The following is an 18,061-nucleotide window of genomic DNA, read 5'->3' as shown; positions in this document are numbered from 1 at the left end:
TTTAATATTCGGATTTTGTCAATTAAAAATTCGAAAAAATTTTTTTCTCTTTAAAACAAAGAATGCGAAACAAATATAGCAAAAACGTTTACGTATTCAGCCACAGTAATTTGCGAGAAAACTTAAACTTGTAACTTATGTAATAGAATTTGACATTTGAGTTTTTAAATGCGCTCGAAAAAGATAACGTTTTGCACAAGACGCTATAAAAAATATTAATCTTCTAAAAAATATCCAAATAATGATGTAAGAAAAGGATGAGAAAAGAAAATGATAAGCTTTTATATATAGATCTTTTTTTAATAAACAATTGGGGTCACAATTCACTTATGTTAGTTCGTTAGTTTTTTAGACTCTCTTATAGTTGCTTTTTCATATAATATATATATATATATAATTATACATAATATAGTTTGTCGTTACACATATATAAATTTTATATCGCGAAGTATCGACTGAAAGTGAGGCATGATTCACTAGCCTCTCTCTATTGTATTTTTCTCTTTCATTCTTCATTCTCTGCAGAACGCACTACACACTCTCTCGCACCAGACGCACGCACACGCATACACAAATATCGGGAATCGTCGACTTAATCCGTGATTTCTAATTTTTATACTCTACGACATCTTCAAGGTGTCTCAAATGTCACAATTTCTTGCGCTATCGCATATACATATATAATCTAATTATTATAGATAAGAAGTACACGCTAAGTTATGTTTACTGAGATCATACTAATACATCACAGGGTTACATAAAGATTAGATTTTTCTGATTTTTTTTTAATTTTATCCACGACAGGCACCACGCGTCGCGACTTTCTCAGATCATACGAGATTCCAAGATTCTTAAGTTCTGTTTTGTCTTTTTTTTTTTAATTCGACGGTGACACTGTGGAATACCTTCTGATCATTTTATTTAATTTTTCAAAAGACATAAAATAATTTTTATTCGAAAATATTACCACAATTCTGCTTTTTTATAAAAATTATCAGAAAGATGTTATGTAAGGAATAAACATAATAATGCGAATATTGGAGAAATAAATGCTGCTTATCTTATTAGTAAACGGTTAGCCTATCTTCAAGAAAGAGTAAGAAACTACTACTTTTGGGCTCTAACACTCTTTTCAGTTTCACTTCCATGTAACCATTGCTGACTTTTGTGTATATGTACTAGAATATCGTTCGAATATTACTTGTACTGGGGTTAGACTATCATTTTATCTTTAATACAAATTTTATTATTACTTGGAATAAGGTCGTACAATGTCTAGTCACCAGTACAATATTATGTCATTCTTTCTCTATACCTTTCAAAAATATATTGGAGGAGAAAATGTTTTTTACTTTACCTTTCAAAATTTTTCTAACTCTAACGATTTAGATTAGGCAGTTATACTGAGCAAAAAAGTTTTGAAAAACAGGGTAACTTTGGAAAATGGGAGAAGCAAATTTCTTCCTCCAAGATCATTTGTATATAATCAATTAAGAGGTTCTATAATACTAAAAAAATAGTACAATTTTTTTGACTATTCAAGTAAATGTACAACTTTATTCCAACAAGAGCAGAATCTGTATCGAAGGCAAATGCTGCACAAGTTTATTATCAATAAAAAGGTGTATTTCCTAGATGTTCATATTATTTTTATCCATCTCTTGTCGGGATGTTTAATCCCACCACAGTGACATCGTCAGATAAATTTACTTGCTTTTTTTTTTTAACGACTCGCTGCACTAATATAATGTCGAAATCGTGAGGTGCCGTAGCTGTCGCGAACATACTCAATGATAGTTATTTCAATAGAGAGATCAAACTGCTATTTCGTGAACTTTGTGAAACTTTAGACCTTCTGTTTCGCGCGAAAGAAAATGGAAATTATAACAATCAATGCGTATGTTCAAATTTGATTTAGCGTTTGCTATTTTTTTCGACGCTTCTCTCCCACATGCTCGATGTTACGGACTTTGAAAAAAATAGCTTGTAACCACCAGTCGTATTTTTGAGTTATAATCTCAAAAAGGAAATGGCGAGCAGGAAAAAGGTATCAAGAGGAGCAAGATACGAGATAGGATATTCGACGAGGATCGCGTTAATGGGGTGTTAACAAACAAAAAAGTCAGATATGATAAACAGCTACCATTATAAAACTCAATTAATATACAATTACGCTAATATTTTACGCTTCGTAAATTCGTTGTTGGCGAACGAAATAAACGCTCGCTTCATTATTTGCACTGGAATCCTTCTACACACTGTGAAATGCTTAACTGTTGGTCTCGATGATGCCTGTCAAAGAAAACGCTTCTTTTCGTAATTGACAATTACGAAAATAAAAATTTGCGAGCTATTAATTACCTCTTGTTAGATAGATGAAGTTCCCGGTTGCATACAATTTCTCTTCTTTTTTTAAATTTACATATTATCGATGAAAAATCGTTTTCTTTTGAGATAAATCATGATTAATAAAATAATGATTATCCCAACTTCCATTCTTGATGGAAGTATTATATCAAAACTCTTCAGTAATGTTTTTTTTTTCAAGATTAGCTTAAATTACATTAAAAAAATTTTTATACTAGCTTTACGTTTATAATCAAAAATAGAAGTCAAAAAATTTTTATGTAAATTAGTACATTTGTCTAAATAAAAATGAAATTCGGAAATATTGTGCATGGCTGAAAAATATTATCCAAGAGAATATCGTGGCAAAAGTAAGGAATTTAATTTAATCGAAAGTCACGTAAAGATATTGAAAATTAAAAAAAGTTCTATATCTTTTAATTCACAACATAAAAAAATAAGGCTCGAGATAATAGAGGAAACCAAACCATGTTTTTCCACAAAAGCTGTGACTTTACGACAATTACATGCCTCTCCCATTATCTACCGGAAACAAATGCGATATGGGATGAAGAAGGGGAAAAGAGAGAAGGGAGAAGGGAGAAAAGAGATGTGACGAATTCATTTTTCTGTATTTAACAGATAGAAAAGAAAAAATCACGGGGTGATTTGGCATCGGCTGTACTTCATTAAAATCGTACAGGAGATCAATGCTTAAACTTGGGTAACGAACTACAGCTAAAGCTCATATATCTCTTCTTCCTTAAAGCTGGTCACATTCTGGCCACGCATTCTGGAATCGCAATCGCTCTTTTGCACTTTTACTGTTCGTATTTTTATTTTCTTCTAAATCATGTGTCCGCGTTTCTTTGAACAATTCCGAACAGACTCCTGAAATTTTTGGAATTTGGAAATTCCAAGTTCTTTCAATATCGCACACGTTTCAAAGACGTAGCGTCAAACCTAGCGCGATATGCACACGTTGAGAAAAAGATGTTAATTTGATTAAGTTTTTCAACTCGATAAAATTTCTTCAGTTTAAGTATTTATGCATTTAATTTAAATACGTAAAATACTTAAACTTCAATTCATTTATATTGACTGAAACGGATAAATACTTGAATTGAAGAAATTTAATCAATTAAAAAATTTAGTCAAATCAACAATTTTTTTTCTCAGTGCAGAGAGAATTAAAATTATTTTCAAAATCATGATAGCTGTGGGACAACATAAACTTTTGAAAAATTTTGTTACACTTTTAGTCAAATTTTATTGAAATTTAGTTAAATTTTAGTAGACCAAAATTTTTAATAAAAAGTTCTTTCAAGTTTACGTTATTCGATGATTACCATAATTTTGAAAGTAAATTTTTCTCGAATAAGAGAAAAATTTCTTCGTGCAAGATTGTTTTCAAATAAAATTTTATTATCTCCACAAGTTCAGCGAAAGAATTTCATCACCGGGTTCGAATGCGGCAATCGCGAGTACCGAAATTCCATGGACCAGCTCGAACATCCCCTTCCAAATAGATCCAATGTGAATACGCGCGATATACTCTGTTTTATAGCTTAGAATCTAATCAACTAATCCCTATGAGAATAGCCTATATAAACTTGCATGTATTTCTTAGCTTCTCTCTCCCTCTTTCATAACACGTTTGTGTAACGACATCGTTTAAAGATTTTTCTACGAACGTTTCAGAAACAAACAATGAATATATTACATTAATTAATTTGGACACAAATCATATTACTCTCTATCTACAATCTAATTTTTATATTCTCCTTAATATTACGTATTCTTTATATTCTAATACAGAGAAAAATGTGACACATATTATTAAAAAAATAGCGACAAGTCATATTCTCTTTTTCTCTTTCTCTTCCCACCAAGCACCTCTCTCTATCTTATCCTTCTGTGTCCCTCGCGCCCCTTTTCTTGATTGTTGCTATTTTCATAATCCTCGCGGTTATTACAAAGAGATATGACAGACGAAGTATATACGTGATGGAGAACGTTTGTCGTAAACTTTTTTCTTTCTTTTTTTATATTTTTTATTCACCCATTTCCGTCTGTTCGCCTGCGCTCATGGCGAATAAAACTAATATGAATGGCACAGCCAACGCGGACCTCGCGCCTCCTGTTCGAGTCCCTGTCCTCTCGCCCCGTTACTCCACACGACAGTGCGCAGTTTCCCACTTCCGGCACTGTCTCACGTTGCGTTACGAACGAGGTGAACGAAGACGAGGTGAAGTTCGAGTGAGGAAGCTGAAGACTTTTAGCTGCGTATCTGACCCGCGTTGCGAGCGATCTTCTCCGGCGGCTCTATCATGCTCTTTGTGGTACCGTTCAGGCCGCGTTTACGACTCTTCATGTAGTCTGGAACAGACAATGAAAAAAACATGTCTTTACACAATCGAGGCAATAGGCTCATCGAAGAAGCAATCGAGTGGAAGCTAAAGAGAAATTTGTTTGAATAATGCTTTATTTTTAATATTAAGTCTACCAATTCTTCAACAAAGCATAAATAAAACATTTCAGCAATCCCATAAATTTTGTAATTTCGTAATTAAGATTATTTTATAAAAATGCTGATATTATTTATTTTATTTATATACAATCACATGTCCAAAATTATTAAATAATTTATTATATTTATATATTCTTTTTTGTATCTTAATCTATATAAAAATTTTAAAAAACCGAATAGAAATTTTAAGAATTTAGATTTTATTTACGTGCTTTTTTATTACAGATGTTAAAAAATTAAAATATTTAAGCGCATAAGACAAATATTATAAAAATGTTAGAAATAGAAATTTGAGTTTTGAAGTCAATTTTTTCAATAAATATTAAAGCATAACGTACAACAGATACGATTAAATGTAAAATATAAATTTCGTATAAGATATAACATAATTTATTATTTATCTGTAGTGTTCAATGAGGATTTTAAGATTCTAATCCAATATTCCTCCATTGCACTAGGAGACTAATAATTTTGGATATGGCTATATACATATAGTTTTTAAATATATTTATTTATATTCATTACATCTGGAGTGAGTCAAAGTATCTCGGAACACATCTGGCGAAGCCAAGCGTAAGCAATTCGCGGCTTATCTTTGACTTCAATTTCTTATGATCGCATGCAATGACACTCGACCTTATGCACAATCCGGCTTGCTCCTGGCCGTATGCAAAATCTTTCCTCTCTGATAACCTTCGGAACATTATATATCGTACCGTATTCGCTAATTATAGATCTGAAGATAAGAGTGTGAGGTCAGGATTTTATAATTTGTTTTTGCACACTCGAGAGCAATTGCAATTTTCAGACAAATATTTTCCTTACCACGAAACGAAACGACATCTCGTGCAATAAAAAATGTTTAATCCTCTGTATGTACATTGTTTTTTCGATATCTTTTGACATTTGTTGGCATTTTTTTATAAACACAGGTCGTTTTTTTTTTCAGGTTTATTTTTCATATATATATATATTTTTTTTTTATTACGAGTATAAAAATTGTTTTCATTGACTTACAAATACCTTAACATTCCTGAAAAGTATATGTATGGCTATTTATTTAAAAAATATATATGTTATGTATAATATAAATGTATTTAAATATTAGCTAATTACAGTGCTTTTAGTTTTTTCAAAGAAAAGAAATTCGCAAGACAAAGTTATGAAATCGTGGGTTCGAAAAATATGATTGACACAATATTTTAAAAAATTCTACTTTTTATAAAAAATTATATGTAAAGAAATGTTATATAATCGCTACACGCGACTATATGACTTTTGAATAAATATGGTTGTTGAAATGAGGTTTACTGATCATGACTCACAAATCGATCGATACCGGCGCGATATACCCCAAAGATATAAAGGCACCCCTTTAGAATACCATTTGGCAAAGTTTCCACGCGATGGAAATAAGTGCATCTGTCCAATTTTCTAGTTTGCCCCCATCCCCTTGTGGTTTTTGTACGATCATCTGCCGAATGACAAAATTATAAAATTTGCGAATATCCACATTTTTTCATTCTTCTAACATTTATCTTATTTCGAAAAATTTTATTTTATAAATTATTATTTGAAAAATACTTCATATTATAAAGTATATTTATCGTTATATTACAAAGTAATACATCGTTATTGTATTACAAAGATTACAAAGCTCAAAATTCAGAAATCTGTACTTTTTCGAATTAAACGAATTTAGAATGCGTTAACGCGAATTTTGATTCACATTTGAAAATGGCTAAACGAGAAACTGGATCGATAGGGGATTTCACAATAATTTCTCTGCGCGACGCTTTAAATATCTGCGATGAGATATGCGGGCGCTAATCCTGATTTTAAATGCTGACCCTTTCGCAACGATCCGTCTGCCGCCCCTGGGGTTCGTAGACAGGGGCACGCGATTGCGTGCACAGCTGATGCCCCCCTCCCCCTCCCCCACGCGTGCAAACACTCGACGTACACGCGTCACACGCGGGATACAAAGGGCCCGAAAAGGGAGAGAAAGAGAGCGAGGGGAGTCGCGCAAGAGAGGGAAGAGACATGGGGGTGCACTCGGGGCCAGCAACCCCATATGGATTTCAACAGCTGACCGCGCGGCTCATTAATAAAGTACGTTAGGAATATCGTTCGGCGCCCCCATGGCTGGTATCCGTAAAGCAAAATACGTTACGAACTCGTTACTTCCTCGAGTGAATTAAGTGGCGCAGATAAGAGACCCAATCGGTTTCCCATCCAATCTACACGTGTGTGTACACGGTGCCCCGGAAGTCACACACTTCCTTTCAGATAGCAAAAGACGAACTACGGAAAACGGTCATTTAAATATTCATTTTTCACGCGTCAAGTTTTCAGGAAATGATTTATTAATTAATGAGGACCCTGAACAAATTAATGAGACAAAGTAAGAAGAGTTGAGAGACGTCATGAATGTAACGGCGAACGGATGAACGCGGTTTCTCCGTCAAGTTGCAGCGAGTAGTTAGTGTACCGCAGCGCGGTTTCGCTTTTTCGCGGTAAAGTACAGTTAAAAATATAAACAAAGACGTCGCGTGCTGGAGCAACGTGAAATGTGTTTACATGCGTGCACACGCGTGCGCGACACATGACGAGTCACGGCCAGAAATAGTCGCGTCGCGTGGGTGGTGGTGTGCATGGCCGAATAATAAATGGAAGAAAAAAAAAAAAGAGGCCAGAACTAGACCGGCTGAAACTTTACAGCTTCGACAAGATGGCTGTGTGCTGCAGCACACGCGCGAGAGACCGAAAAATTGGAATTTCGTCGAAATGTTCCAAGTTATACAATTCCGTGATGATTCAAATTAATTTGAAACAGCTGTTAATATTTTTTATGGCGTAGTAACGTCTTTTTCACTTTTCGTTCCTTTTGGTTTCATTATTTTATTTTTCTTTGATATCTTTGTAGTTATGTTATAAAAATAACTTATTACGTTAATTGAAATATTTAAATTAATTCCGTAAATGGTTTAAAGCAAAAATTTTTAATAGAAGTAAACATTTTTATAGCATGGCAACGTTTTTTCAGGAAAATTTTTGGTCATTTTTCTTAATCGTTGTAAGTTACATTATTACTTATGTTTATATTAATTTATCAAACTGATCTTATGTTGATACATGGAAAGAATAATTTTGCCAAAAATTTTAGATCTAAAAATAATTTAGCTAAACCAAATTAAAATGTTAAAATAGCAAAATTTTTGCAGAATTCATTATTGATTATGTCCCAAGTAAAATTATTTTCAGGTTTGTGTATCTTTTGTGGTGCGCGTGATACACATTTTGTTTAATATACATTTTAATTCAAGTAGTTACGAATCATTTATTATGAGTTATCATAATTTATTGAAGTTTAATTTAATGTTTAATTTTAAAAAGTTTTGATAACAAATATTGCATTTTTTTCGCGCGCGAGTAATAATTAAGACAAGTAATTAAGACAAATTACTAGCAGTCTCTCGTTCTTTCTTTTTTCTTTCTTCCTTCGAACAAAAGTCGCGAATCGATGCTCTTATCTCTTAATCATTATGTCACGCGATTATGTATTGACTCAATCTCCTCTCATCTTCATACAATCGATTAATCGTTATCGAACAAGTTTCCAAAGAACGGCGATTAAGCTCGAAATTAGCACTGCAAATCGTTAATGATACACATCGCACGCGCGTGAATATATATAAAGTAGCGTCGCGGGGCGAAACGATAATTTGGCGCGCGAGAGTGATAACACGTGTACGGGTGGATCGTGTATGCAATTATGATTAGCGATACCGTTTCTTCCGTTTCGAGTAGACTTCCTTGCAAACACAATATTGCAAGTACGTCCTCGTCGCGGTTCTCTTCGATAAATAATACACTGAGGGGAAAAAAGTTGTTAATTTCAATAAATTTGTCTACTTGGTTAAATTTCTTTAATTCTTTAAATTCAAGTATTTATGTATTTCATCAATCAAACATATAAATATTTGAATTAAATCAACTCGAGAATTTTATGTATTTAAGTTAAATGATGAATAAATATTTAAACTGAAGAAATTTATCAAGTTGAAAATGTCATTTAAATTAACATTTTTTTCTCGGTGTATACAAAGTATTTGTCTCGGAAGCATAATGCGAAATTCATCTCGAATTTATATCGTAATTTCTAGCGAAAAGAAATTTGAATGCCGCGTAAATTTATATATACGGCATCCGTAAATCCCCGTCAGAAAGTTTGCCATGTTAAGATCGAATTTGCTATTCGCTGTAGATGTAAACATGTATAACGCAGTATTATTTTGATCGTGTCATCGCTCGCGATGTAGAGACAGACACGCGATCTCCGCTTATCCGCGAATAAAAAAGAATGTTTTCATATTATCAAAGCCTCTCTTTTCAACGTTATCGCGGCACGCGATAACGTGGCATCGATAATACGTGTTGCGTCTCGCCAGCGGAATTGGGTTTTATTGACACAAAAAAGTAGGAAAAAAAAAATCGCGCTCTACATATGAAAGCGCTGAAAGTTTACACGTAAACCCTACGAGTAAATATTAGAGAATAACGAAAGAAAAATTCGAAAGCTCGCGAATGACTTTGCGTCATTTTGCTCAATGTTATATGTTATGTGTGCTTTTAAGATATGAAACGCTAAACGTAAATAATATGGCAAATCGTGAAATAGTGCAATTAAAAAGTATTCTTTAACGAGAATCTGCTGCTATTAATTTTTATTTCGTCACGAATGTCGGTTCAAGTATCCTCGACGTTTCGTATCCATATGCGAAAGAGTTGCAGAAAGAGTAACGTTGATAATACGCTTGAAATATATACGAGCACGAACGAGATGCAAACGTAATTCGTTTATTATCAGGTGCTGACGTAATTATGCGCGAATTGCGACGGCCTTCCAGCGGATGAATTGGATTGACCTAGGCAATGCGTTTCCTACATTAATACAATCGGGCGAATTAAAATTCGCGATAAATTCTAGTTAAAGAAGCCGGCTATCTTTCCGTATGGAATTATTTTCGTACACAATCACACGGCGTAAAATTGAAATAATTCCGCGCCGGAAGCAAACGCAGCGATTCGCATCTTTCCGCTGGGGGGATAAACGTCTGATTCATAGGAGAGGATTTCCGATCGTAAGGCAACTTAAATAAATGAGATAACTTTTGCATGACCACGCGTCCATTCTTACACCATTGTCCTCATTAAAATGTTTTAAAATTAGAGATCCAAAGTTATGTTTAGCTATCTCTCAATAATTTAGCGAAAGAGTTACTCTAAAAGTATTAAACGATCTTTTTATTTTTTAGATTAACGTTATATTTCTGTAAATAGAATTCTAAAATTCTTTGAATATATTATAATTTCAATAATTATGTCCTTTATACTAATAAAATATTTGGTTTTTAATAATATTTACACAGTAATTTTAATGTATTCATATTGTGGGAATTAGTCCTTTTAGTAAGTAAAAAATATTTGTACTTCTAAGTATTTATTTTTTTTCTCATTTATTTTATTTTTGTTATTCATTACATGTGAAGAAACAAAAGCCTGTTCGCCCGAAGTAGATCTTTTCTAGCATTAACGCAATTTCACGTTCAAATTTCAACATTCGAATTAAACCACTACTTGATGATGTTGAAGAGATGCTGAAAAGTAATCCTGAATTTTTCTCGGTTTTTTGAAAGTTTAAAGAAAAACTTGAGATTCAAATTCCTCACAGAGGAATAATTTCGGTTTAATTAATTTTTTTTCTTCCTAATTCTTTCTTAGGACGAGAAAAAAAGTTATGAGCCCAGTTTAAAGTTAATTTACATTGGTGCAAACACGTCTCACGATTCCCACAAGAGACTATTGTGCAGATGATCGACGAAAGCAAGCTAATAATGCGACGACGCGCGACGTGAACTTTCGACGTTCGGCGAGGACCAACGTGAAAACAATGCAAAATCATTCTTCTATCGGGCTTAAAGCGATGCAGGTACAAACAAGCTATATCATGCACGAGGCTCCCACTTCGGAAGATACGCGACAAATAATAATGCGCGATGAGTTACACACAAGCGGATTAGAGGCGCGAAAAATCGAGATACGATTTCGGGCGATGAGGAGAGAGACACGCATGATTTCATCGGGATAATCTGCAGCCGCCGATCGGCCGAACGTCGTCACTGATAACGACCAAGTTAATTTCGTACGCGGGCGCGTGTGCAAGCCGAGGATCGCAGGCGATTTCGAAAACAAACACGGTCGTAGTACTCTTATACAATCGAAACAGGGAGATGTCCATTGTCAAAGGCGAACGTACGCGCCTCGTTTAATTACTTTTTATCAGCTACTTCGCGGTATCTAGATCCTCCGTTCTCGCAGAGCATTTTACAACATCGAAATCAAGAACATAGACGAGAATCGTGGCGTCGCAAAATTGTCGGAAGTTGAATGAAAATATGCGCATTCCCCGGAAATATTAAGAAACCATTGTTCTGATAACATTCGCAGTCCTACTTACCGATGTAAAATGTATAAACGATCGTTTTATAAATTGTTATTACTTTACACGAAAAGACATAGACTCCAACTTTGAGGATAAATGCAAACGCTAAGTGAGTTGTTGCATTTGCACGTGATAGCAATTTAAAATTATGAAAAGTGTGTAACAATATCGTATATTTAATTCGCTCGAAAGTTATGACGCTGTTAAACACAATGAGGTTAAAATAACATTTGCTATAAACGAGTATGCGTTTTACAAAATTGTAACTACGGATATTACTAAATCTTACTTATTAATGACGACGTGCAAACGCACACACACAAAAAATACATACTGTGTTTAAATAAATAAAGCTTCATGTATTTTTTAAATTATGTAATCTGCAAATCTGTTGAGCTCACAGCATAAATACTAAATTATAATTCAAAAAAATATTCTTCAGAATATTGAGTAAAAAAATTTTATTTGCTTATTATTCCGAATTTTCATCAATAAAATTTTATATTTTTTGAAAGACTATAAGTTCTTCGATTACATAATAGCGAGAAAAGTTTCCTAAAATTCGCGATGAGTAAATACATATTTCGAAGAATATTAAATTAAAATAAAAACTTATTTTGCTTATTATTCCGAATTTTTATCGATAAAATTTTGTAATATTTTTCGAAAGAGCATAAATTCTTTTTCGATTACACAATAACGAAAAAAATAAAGTTTCCTAAAATTCATAGTGAGTATACTTTAATGGATATTAAGTCAAAACAAAAATTCGATATGCTTGTTCTGAATTGTTGATAAAATTCTATATTTTTATATATTCTCAAATTCACGATAAATATACATTTTAACATTGTCAGCAAAAAAGTATCCTTTGTTAAAGAGAATAGTTATCAAATTAAATAATCGTTTCTTTTAGCAGTGGAAAATTTTTCTGCCTGCGGTCAACGTTTCTATTGCGCATTATTGACTCAAGACGGGTTTTTTTCATTCATCGACCGATCAATCGCACACACATTTGTCGCGTAATGCGCAACTGATCGGTCGACGAGTGAAAAGACTCACGTCTGTTCAACGTTGCGGATAAATAACACCCAGGAATAAAACTCACCGGTGATCGAAGCCTGTTTTCTCGCGGTAGGGGGTAGGACGGGAGTGGTCGGCTCTATCGTGCACCTCTTCCTCTTGGCATCCGCGTCCGAGAGTCCGCGATCGGGCATCGTTATCTGGCCGATCTCGGGCACCCGGGGCTCCTGCGGCGGCGTTCTCTCGGCCGTCGGGGTCTCGACGGTGGTGGTCGTTTGATCCTCGTCTCCGGTAATCCTCGTGCTCGCCGCCATCGTCATGACCGTAGCCGTCATCGTAGCCGTCGTCGTCGAGAGGGACGTCGAGGCATCGGCGGCGTCCTCGAAGCGCAACTTGCGCGGAGGCGTCCCAGGCGCGTGTTTCCTCAGGTAGGGCATGCCGCGCAGGGCGTAGGGCTCTGGCACGACATCGTGCTCCGTTAACGGCTGCCATTCCCAGCGAGAGTTGCCGTCGGTCTTCGGCGCGCCTGCCTTGAAGTTGAAACCCCATCGGTCGGCGTCGAGCAACGATTGTGCCTTCATCTCACGCTCGGCGAGGGCCCGCGCCGCCGCGTGATCCACTGGCCCAAAAAGATCGCGCCGCACGCGGGCGAGCGCAGCCCTGCTCGGTACCGCGCGTCCGCCGCCGCTGCTGCTGCTGCTGCCGCCGCCGCCACCGCCACCGCCGCCTCCTCCTCCTCCTCCTCCTCCAAGGTTCCTGCTTATTTCCGTCATCATCGCCGGGTTCAGCACTCGTGCGCTCATATTTCGTCTCTCGGCGTTCTATTGCCGCCGCGTTCCACCACTACGCACAAGGCGGAGATACGTTTCGCGCCACGGAAACCAGTGGGGAAAAAAAACACCGAGAGAAAGAGAAAGATAACACAACACACGCACACCGTGCGTCTCTTCTTCCTTTCTTCTTTTCCCGTCCTTGCGCTCGCTCGCTCGCTCTCTTGCTCTTTTTCACCGCAATAACGACGAGTTGTTACACGCACCGCGAGCTTCGCCGCTTCTTCCACCGTCGGCCGTGACGCAGAGTCGTCGACGACGATGACGACGTCTCCTTCCAGGAATCGCGTCGAGACGTTGTTGAAATAATCCGCGGCTATACGCACCGCTGAGAACGTGGCAACGCCGCGATCCGTGGCGCGACTCACCGAATTTCGAATAATGGCCGCGCTGCTTCTGCTGCTGCTACCGCCGCCTCCTCCGAGCGTTGTCGACCGAGGCACCGCTTCGCGTTCGCGTGCCACGCACCGTACTCGCCGACGCCGACGGCGACGGCAACGTGACTCGCTGACGAGGACGATTTCCGTCCGGGGAAGCGCCGCTGCTACGAGCGTGCACCGCGCACCGCGCACAAACAGCAGCCGCGCTTGGCAACACAGAGAGGGGACACGCGGTTACTATGTGCCAGACAGAGATCGCGCGGCGGCGAAAACAAACTCCGCCTCGTCGATCCCGCTCGCCGTCAAGGCCACACCACGAAGGCTGCTCCTCCTCCTCCTCCTCCTCCTCCCGCGAAGACGTCGAGGGTTACCCACGTCCGCACCACTGTCAATATCCTCTCGCGAGACGACGATTCTTCCCTTGGCGTAACCTCAACGACGGCGACGTCGTCGTCGTCTCGTCCGTAAAGAGCCGGCAACGTCGCACGAGCGAACTCGCACTTGCGCGTGAACGATCTCACGAGAGAGCGTGTTGCGATGTATCCCGCGCGAATTCGTGGTCCACCATTCACCCGCGCAGATCGTCTGTGAGCCGATCTCTCTAGAGTCTCCTCCGCTTTTCTCTCTCTCTCTCTCTCTCTCTCTTTCTCTCACTTTCTGTTGACGCACAACGAGACACTGGCCACGCACAACAGAGATTCGCGATAACGCAGTCCGTGATCCGTGGCGTGAGGAAATTCTATAGAAAAACCGCTATTGCACACGGCCCGCAGCAATATGCCGTTTCGCGGTGGGGGGAATCACCACTGACTGAGCGAACTAGAGAGAGAGTCGACTCTGACACCGAGTAAATAAGCGCACGAGGAGCACACACGCCTCGCCGTTTCCCGCCAAACAGACGCGACTGTCAAGGCACGCGCGTGTGACCCATCGGTCGGGGGGGGGGAGGGAGCGGAAGGACCGCGCGAGAAGCACGATTGCGCAGTTATGTGACGTCGAGCACGACGATGACCGTGCGCGCCGATCTCGCGGCTCGCGGAGTTGCGCAGAGACACCTACTTGCCACGAGAAGCGCTCTCTAGCGACTGAAGCGCGCCCCTCTCGCTGCAAGCAAGCGAACCTCCCGCGAGATCGGCACTCTCCGCCACGGCTCGGCCGTCCCTCGGCTTCCTTCTCGCCGCTTCTCCCACTCCCAACCGCTGCCTCCGCGAGGCCAATCACGCGGCGAACAGAGGGACGAAATAACCGCCATTCGCGACGTATAGTCCCCTCGACCTGACTACGCGCGAGTATGATTCAGATTTGTGCGAAACGTGTGCGAAAAGATTGTACAGTTATCGGGATCCCTCTACCACGGGGAAGAGCACGGCCGACCCACAGAATGCCAATAGCGATCTCTCTGCTCGTGTGCTCCAATATTCCAGGTTTCTGAACCCGAGGGGAGAGAGGACGAAGTCCGAAAAGTAGACTCGTCCGCCCGTCCGGTCGGATTCTTAATGGGATTACTTGAGAAAGCATTATTACGAGAACACCGGTGAAAAACTGTCTCGTTCTCGCGACTTTTCTTCGAAAAGAAATTCTAATTGAAAGTTTTTTACATAAAAACTAAACAAGCTCATTTTTTTATCCAGGCTATGGCACCGTTGTTCTTTATTATCAGTAGCATCACATCGTGAACAACTTTGTTCCGACAAAGATCACACAGGAAATGTGAGAAATATAAATATAAGTAGGTAACAAATATAAAAAACGAAGACCAATATATACGAATAAATAAATAATTCAGAAGTTTTTTATCTTTTAAATAGATTTCTTAAAATATTTTTCTTAAAATTGAAATAATATAATAATAATTTTGTTTGTATATATGCTATATGTAACTTGAAAAAATTACCGTATTTATATAAAGAAGTATCTAAAAAGATGTTTTTTGTTAAGAATAATTAGAGTAACATATGGTAAATAAAAAAATTTAAAAAACTATTGCTTTATGCTGTAAATATTTCTTTCTTTATCTTTCATCATTATTAATATTCCAAAAAAGATAAATTAAAAATTTTAAGTATATTGAGGAAGATAAATTATTCTAATAAGTAAATATAAGACAAGTAAATAAACATAAATATATAATAATATATTCGCAAGAACAAATCTAGATGGTTAAAAATTTTGTTTGCTCTCAAAATATTATTTAAAATTTTTTTACATTTGTTACATGTACTCGAAGAAAAATTATCAGATTTTCGTTGTTTAAAAATTCAATTTTTTGGACTTGTGTGGTTTTTGTAGGAAACCCTTCAAAATTCGTTTTTGTAATGAAAGTAGCTCGTTAAAATTTCGATTATATTAATATTTTACAATGGAGACATCGTCTCGTGTGAAGGAGATATTCTTTTCTTTCTTCTTTCATTCATGTTTCTCTCTCCGTGATGTAATTAATAGAGCCACGTATAGGATCGGGATCGAAAACGTCGTCGGACATGTCAGATTAATTTAATTGTAGCTTTAACTTGCCGTTTTAATTGTCCTTCATGCATCCGTGCTCCCGGATAGCAACGGTGAAAAGAGAGCGGCGCGTCCTCTTCCGAAGGCGGGGGAGAGGACAGTACACGGTGGGGAATGAGAAATAAATAGGTCCAGTCTCCAAAACAACACAACGCAATCTTATCGCGCGCGTATATTCGATGGATTTTCATGTTTGCACGACGCAACGCGTTACGCACGGTGAACTTATTTACATACCGCTCGGATTATCGTCAACATTTAATACGGCATGATAGATTTACCACGCGCAGATCCGAAGGTTACATTGAGCTACTGTAAAGAAATGAAACGTTATCGTAATTTGTTTTCAAATCTCTCTAATTTGACGTGGTAGGGAATGCGTAGAAATTTTCCACTTCAGGATTATCGGGAAAATACATAACAAAGCATCAATTTAATACGGCAGCATACATATTTAGAAACAAAAAAATTAGCATTAAATACCTAAAAAATTATTGTTTTACATATAAAAAGTAAAAGTTCCACATTTGTTGCCAAAGCTAATCTTGATCGATCTAATGATCAACATTTCTAATTGCTGGCGCGGACTGCAGTTCAAAATGTAGCGCGCTTTGTTTGGATTCTAATAATCTTGCAGTGAAAATATTAAAATATTTTTCAAAAAATATTTCAGTTAGAATTGCGGGAATTGATTTAGAGAAAGAAATTCGAAAGTTTTAACTCATAAAAACTCGCGCAAAAATTCTTTATCGTCTTTCGATCTTTCGACATAACATTCTATTGGATTCTGTGTGCGAAATTACAGCGCTCCATGACGATCGTGCGCGCGTCACAGTGCCGAGTGCGATGGCATAAAATGAACTGGACAAATCGAGACTTTTCATTGATAATTGTCAATTTACTCCGTTGTGCTCATCTCACGCGGTACACGGGGAAACGAGCTCTACGCCGATGCTCGGCGACGCAACTCACGACGAGCGAAGCGTAGATAAACGATGCCCGATTGAAGGGAGAGAGAAAAGAGAGAGAGAGAGAGAGAAAGAGAGAGATGCCACACGGCATTTAATCTCTCTGATGTGTACGGCTTGGTCGCACGCCGCCATAACGTGGCGCGAGTATTTCGAATGTTTAAACGTGACCTAAGAATGCCGTTCTTATCTTCCACACCGCATCCCAGCTCGATTAAAGATTAAGCGTAGCGATAAATGACTATTGTGCCATTATGCATATTCAAAATCTATATTAAGCAAAATAATTTTACATTTTACATAGATGAAAAAATGAGTCAACATAGAAGTTGCTTCTTTCGTTTGAATTATTGAATGTCTTTAATTAAGATCATTTTAAATTAAGATTTTGAATGAGAGAAAGGCGCAAGGAAAAAACTTGCCGTTGGTGCACGGCCGTGCTCCGGGGAAACAAAATCCCACGCAGCATCCAGGAAGTGGTGAGGGGTGACACCGGATGCATTTCAATGAGGGGAGACGGGCGAACGGGTTCGCGTAAAACAATTCGTTCTGCGTTTCGCAGAGAGACCACCGTCTCTCATTCATTGTCCATACCGCAGGAGTGCATTTCAGCGAGGTGTCTGGTTGCACAGATCGCGCTTTGTAACCAACAATAAAGTGAAAGCTCTACTATCTATACTTCCTGACGATATTGGTTGCCAGGTGAGTTCCTCAACAGATTTAATGAATAATCAAACATATTTACACTTTAAGTTGCCATGCAAAATGCAATGAATATAAAATACTTGGCTGAACCTTAAATTATTTTAACAAGCTTTTATAAATAGTTAAAAAAATGAATTAAATAAAAATATGATGTACGCAATTTTCTAAGTTTGCAACGCAATGTATAATAAGAAAGTCAGAATAAAACAAGCACCAAAAGACTTAGGTTGAAATGTGAGTTTATTAATACTAATCCAATCAATTAATTA

General features: G+C 37.6%; 1 protein-coding gene and 1 long non-coding RNA gene across 3 annotated transcripts in view; one reads left to right on the top strand and one right to left on the bottom strand.

Annotated features, from left to right (window-relative positions):
* Nucleotides 1-279: 279 nt before the first annotated feature.
* On the bottom strand, nt 280-14,674 carry LOC105838486. The gene is made up of 2 exons (XM_012684072.3): nt 12,490-14,674; nt 280-4,725 (listed from the first exon to the last, which is right to left on the bottom strand). Exons 1-2 carry the CDS (start codon nt 13,205-13,207, stop codon nt 4,625-4,627), a joined length of 819 nt encoding a protein of 272 aa, XP_012539526.3. The 5' UTR covers nt 13,208-14,674; the 3' UTR covers nt 280-4,624.
* Nucleotides 14,675-14,825: 151 nt separating this feature from the next.
* Nucleotides 14,826-18,061, top strand: part of LOC118647696 — a 79,246-nt gene continuing 76,010 nt past the window's right edge. For both annotated transcript variants that reach the window (XR_004964856.1, XR_004964855.1), the window contains exons 1-2: nt 14,826-15,038; nt 17,473-17,789. This is a non-coding gene — a long non-coding RNA (uncharacterized LOC118647696). The remainder of the gene's footprint in view (nt 15,039-17,472; nt 17,790-18,061) is intronic.

The sequence above is a fragment of the Monomorium pharaonis genome, chromosome 10 (genome assembly GCF_013373865.1).
Source record: "Monomorium pharaonis isolate MP-MQ-018 chromosome 10, ASM1337386v2, whole genome shotgun sequence".
In the NCBI taxonomy this organism is placed as follows: domain Eukaryota; kingdom Metazoa; phylum Arthropoda; class Insecta; order Hymenoptera; family Formicidae; genus Monomorium; species Monomorium pharaonis.
The sequence above is the reverse complement of the archived record's forward strand: the minus strand, read 5'-3'. Positions and strand labels throughout refer to the sequence as shown.